The following is a 5547-nucleotide window of genomic DNA, read 5'->3' as shown; positions in this document are numbered from 1 at the left end:
TGTGTATTTTATGGAAATACTGTGTATTGTATGGAAATAATATGTATTGTTTCGGAATACTGTGTATTGTATGAGAATAATTTGTAGTGTATGGTAATAATGTGTATTGTATGGAAATGATTTGTATTGTATGGGAATACTGTGTATTGTATGGAAATGATTTGTATTGTATGGGAATACTGTGTATTGTACGGAAATACTGTGTATGGTATGGGAATATTGTATATTGAATGGGAATACTGTGTATGGTATGGGAATACTGTGTATTTTATGGGAATACTGTGTATTGTATGGAAATAATATGTTTTATTTCGGATACTGTGTATTGTATGGGAATAATTTGTAGTGTATGGTAATACTGTGTATTGTATGAAAATGATTTGTATTGTATGGGAATACTTTGTATTATATGGAAATACTGTTTATCAATGGGAATACTGTGTATTGTACGGGAATACTGTGTATTGTACGGGAATACTGTGTAATGTATTGGAATACTGTGTATTTTATGGGAATACTTTGTATTATACGGGAATATCTTGTATTGTATGGGAATACTGTGTATTATATGGGAATACTGTGTATTGTATGGACATACTTTGTATTGTATGGGAATACTGTGTATTGTATGGGAATACTGTGTATTTTGAATGGTAATACTGTGTATTGTATGGAAATACTGTGTATTGTATGGAAATAATGTGTATTGTATAGGAATACTGTGTATTGTATGGGAGTACTGTGAATTGAATGGGAGTACTGTGCATTGAATAGGAATACTGTGTATTGTATGGGAGTAATGTGTATTGTTTGGGAATAGTCTGTTTTGTATAGGAATACTGTGTATTTTATGGGAGTAATCTGTATTGTATGGGAATACTGTGTATTGTATGGGAATATTTTGTATTTTTGGGAATACTGTGTAGTGTATGGGATTACTTTGTAATGTATGGGAATACTGTGTAATGCATGGGAATACAGTGTATTGTTTTGGACGTTTTTTTTTTGCAGATTGGAAGTGTTTGGAAGAACAAGACCTCCTTTCTGAAGTATATAGTTTATGTTGAGTCTGAACCATTGTTTAGGACAAGAACCAAAATATAAATGCTATGTATGTTTTAAACACAAACAGTAATTGAAAAAATATTTTGCGAACTATCGGAAACGTCTCTTACTTTTGTCAAAAAATAGTGCAAATGACCGGTATCTCGACTTAAACCACTTAAAACATCTCACTAAGCCTCAATGTGATTATGCCGTTTTCTGGTGAGAGAGAAATAAAACACTTTATTGAAATGTCCATTGTTGTTTGTGGCAACGTTTATAATCCATAGACTGTATTTAGGTTTCTTCTTCCATAAAGCTTCGCATTATTGATATTTTCTAGTGTCTTAAGAAAGAAGAACACAAAACGAATCATGTTTTGTAAATGTACACGTTGAACATGATCAATAATCTAAATGATCTATTAAACATGTACACATGAAATGGAAAATACCGGAGATATGAAATATTGTGTTTCTCCCTAGATGTGATGACGTCATCTCTATACGTGCGATGAAGTTCACAACTTTGATATATTGCTGTTGCTGTTTTCAATGTGTAATGACAGGTACGTAGCATTTTGTAAATAACAAAACGACCATTCATGTATGACAATGCCTATAAATAGATATATCATCATCGTACCATGGTCGGCCGCATGCAATATTTAATGTTAACAAACGAACGCTCGTTATTTTACTGTATATGATATAAATTTGTAATAATCGTAAACCTATTGTACTGCTATGTTTATCGTTGATGTCTCGCTTGGCAGATAACAGTTTCTGTAATAAGCGATTATGAATGGCGATTTACTATTTCCAAGGCGTTGGTCAATTCTGTTGTTCATTCTAAGAGATGAATTAATATCTTCGTTTATGACTATGACATGCTTTTTCAAAAGTCATTGGAGCATCATCTAGGATGATGTCTATCCTTTTGATTATCTAAGTGTTATGTTTTGTCCTTATCTATTTGTTGGATGTAGCAAAGCATCTATCTTACTTAGAAGACTTAGGTTTTCTTTCTTTTTCCTTCTCTATATAATTTGGACATGTTTATCAGTATATCTCCAGCACACACACAGGTACACACACATAGGGAGATATAAGTCAGGTGACATAGGACTAGTAGTAAGCGCCTTGTAAAGCACCTCCTGCAAATTCTTCTAAAATTGCATTGTTGTATTTAATGTATATGTTAATTTATTGATTGTATGTGCATACACACATAGGAAGATGTAAGCGTGGCGGCAAATGACTAGCAGTATCAGCCTGATAAAGCACCTGTTGCTTATCCGTCAAAATTGCATTGTAGTATCTAATGTATATGTCAATTGTATTGAGTGTATGTGCATATACACATAGGGAGATATAAACCAGGTATAAATTGTATATCTTTGTACTGTAAAGCGCTTCAGTATGTCTTATTCTAGTTAGATAGGACGCTATGTCAAGTGTTTCATATATATTTATATTATATAGCAAATTGGTAGCAAATTAATTTTGACTTCTTTAATGCACTCTAAATAAATAATTTAACAACTCTTACAACATGTAGTGGGATACAGCAAGCCACTTTTTTGCTGAAATCTGAATTCCGAAATCAAAGAGCTAGGAAACGAAAAGGTCATAGTGAAGCGGGAAGGGATTATAAAAATCCCAAAGGTGCGAAAGGTGTGTCCTAAATGCGCATATCCGCCATACTGCAGGGGTTTCCTACATCTGTTGCGTCTCACAAAATGCAGTTGGTAACAGCGAGTATATTCCTATTTCCTCCCCGAAGTATCCGAAAAGTCAATATAAAGATATGTTACGTCTTCTGTGTAATGATCGATCGCTTATCGCTTTGTGGTCTCGTTGAAGGATAACTGGTTAACTTGTCAACATACCAAACGCCCTTATATTTATAGATATCCTCATATGTTCGGACTTCCTGGTATCTGGTCTTCATGGCGTCAATGATACTGCACTGTCCGCTTCCAGTTACATTGAAGACACCCTTGACTGTAGTCCAAGAAATGCCAGGCTTTTCTATCCTGGTGATGTCCTATCAACATTAAAGAGACTTGGAGGTTGGCAAAGTGGCATTGCCAATACAGACCAGTTTATACAGGTAAGACTTAGTTATAGAGTTATTATATATTATCGATTGTTAATAAATAAAATATTCCGAAAAAGAGTTTTATCGTTTCTTTTATATTACATTCTTGACATATGCTTGTAATGAAGAGTAGGATATCAAAATAGCACACAAGGAAACAGTAAGCGATGCATGTTGATATTGTGAATCTCCATCAAGATCACAAGGTCACGACCGTAGCTACGTTTATTGATATAGATACATCAAGCACAACAAAGAATAAAATGTGTCTAGCAAATGCCAACCATGTCGATCATATACTTATTCGAGTCATTCGAATTCAACATTTTTAATGACTCCATTACAGCTTATTTGCATGTTGACTTTTGAAATTTTACGTGGGAAAAGCATTTATTATTAGAATATTGTTAATCCTGATTGTTTTTACAAATGTATGTTCTTGTGTGTTTGTTTTTGTTATCATGAACAGTGTTCATTAAGGGAACATAACATAAAATTACCTTTTCAGGTCACGTTTTCAGTAGATACGATAATTAGAGCAGTAACCGTACAAGGACGATTCGAGCAGTTTGATGAGTGGGTCACAACCTACTATCTACTCTACAGCATGGACGGCGTCACGTGGACAATGGTCAAGTCACCTGATGGAGCTCCAAATGTGAGTCACACTTTGTGTTAACCAAGGCCTGCTTCTAACAGATGGCAGTAGGATATTTTCTAAAATATTCCCCAGTTTTGAAATGCGAATATGTAATATCAAAATGTTGCTTTCAACACAATCAATGTACTTAGTAACTGCGTCAAACCTTTAAAAACCGACTGGTCCCTTTGTCAAGCTTTGACTGAGTGAGCGATTTGTTTTCTTTACCTGTACAACGATGTGACGAATTGAATATATTTTTGTGTCACTCGACCATGAACCAAATATAAGTCACGCTCTTTTTAATCAAATGCCTGTTACTACAAGAAGGCAGTAGGGAACATGTTTGTGTTTCGGGCGGATATGTTTTTTTTCGGAAAGAGATTTTACTACAGTTTAACGTCCAGATAGTGTCTTTTATTTTTAACAATAGTAACACAATGTTATATACCTAATGATATATATATTGATTTTTTTGACTATAACCGGAAGTGGGTGTATCTCTACGATAAAAAATAGACATAGTGAAACATCAGTATTAAAATACTACATTTGTTATTGTGCAAAATTTAATTACATGTTTGTACTCATAACTTACAGCATAATTCTACTTTAAACCATGTGAAATTTCTGATAACGTAGAACTTTGATTTGATCGTTATTTTGATAAAATACTGAACCCTGTCGTACCAATATCAGCGTCACTAATATGTTAAAGCAAATGCCCCGGGTACCAGTAAACCATGGTGAAAACAAATGATATTAACCGACCATTATCATTGTGTTAGAACGTAATTTTCAAAAGGTGACTTATTAAGACGACTGACAAGTTTGACTTTGTTATTTAAGTTGTTTGTTGGAAGTCATGACAGAAACACGCCAATAACGTCAGAAGTTACCCCAAACGTCACAACTCGTCATCTGCGTATCAACCCGCAATCTTGGCAGAGTCGAGTCACCCTCAGGTTTGATGTCAGTGGGTGTCAAATAAAGAAACAGAACGGTAAGCAACACTCTTGACATATGTATACCCCTCCCTGCAACTAGGCTAGACTTGTTTAAGCAAATTATTATGCACATTACAACCCGAGTGTCAGTAATCACCATGCAATACATGTGCACGTCCGTAGATTTATGTGGTTTACTTAGTCTTGATGCTTTAAACTAAATAATCGCTTCTTCCATTGACAGACTAGGTGGAATCCTAGAATTTGAGCGCCCGTCCCTCGAGCCACCGAAATATCCTGAAGTATTTCATCTCGGTCGATTATTATTTAATTTGGTTTACATGATTGATAAATGCTTGTTTGATTGTGATTTTCATTTCTTGGTTTTTTTCAGGTCACCTGAGACAAAGTCTCAAGTGACCTATTGCGATCGCCTTTTGTCCGTCGTCGTCCGTCGTCCGTCGTGCGTCCGTAAACAATTTACATTTTCGACTTCTTCTCCAAAACCCCTGAACCAATTTCAATGAAATTTTGCAGGGACCTTCCATGGACACAGGTCAACAGAAATAGTTGCCGGTTTAGTCCTAAGCCCCCCGGGGCCTGAGGAGCGGGGCCAAAAAGGGTCAAATTGACTAAAATTTCAAAAATCTTCTTCTCCAAAACCTCTGAACCAATTTCAATGAAATTTTGCAGGGACCTTCCATGGACACAGGTCAACAGAAATAGTTGCCGGTTTAGTCCTAAGCCCCCCGGGGCCTGAGGAGCGGGGCCAAAAAGGGTCAAATTGACTAAAATTTCAAAAATCTTCTTCTC

At 35.4% G+C, this 5547-nt stretch overlaps 1 protein-coding gene across 1 annotated transcript in view; it reads left to right on the top strand.

The window, feature by feature from the left end:
- LOC110465201 overlaps positions 1 to 5547 on the top strand; it is a 57316-nt gene that overhangs the window by 47612 nt on the left and 4157 nt on the right. The window contains exons 4-6 of the mRNA XM_021520870.1: positions 2957 to 3159; positions 3656 to 3805; positions 4637 to 4790. Of these exons, the coding sequence (XP_021376545.1) occupies positions 2957 to 3159; positions 3656 to 3805; positions 4637 to 4790 (507 nt within the window). The remainder of the gene's footprint in view (positions 1 to 2956; positions 3160 to 3655; positions 3806 to 4636; positions 4791 to 5547) is intronic.

Source organism: Mizuhopecten yessoensis, unplaced genomic scaffold (assembly GCF_002113885.1).
Source record: "Mizuhopecten yessoensis strain PY_sf001 unplaced genomic scaffold, ASM211388v2 scaffold11061, whole genome shotgun sequence".
Classification (NCBI taxonomy): Eukaryota; Metazoa; Mollusca; class Bivalvia; order Pectinida; family Pectinidae; genus Mizuhopecten; species Mizuhopecten yessoensis.
This window is presented reverse-complemented; position numbering and strand designations above follow the sequence as displayed.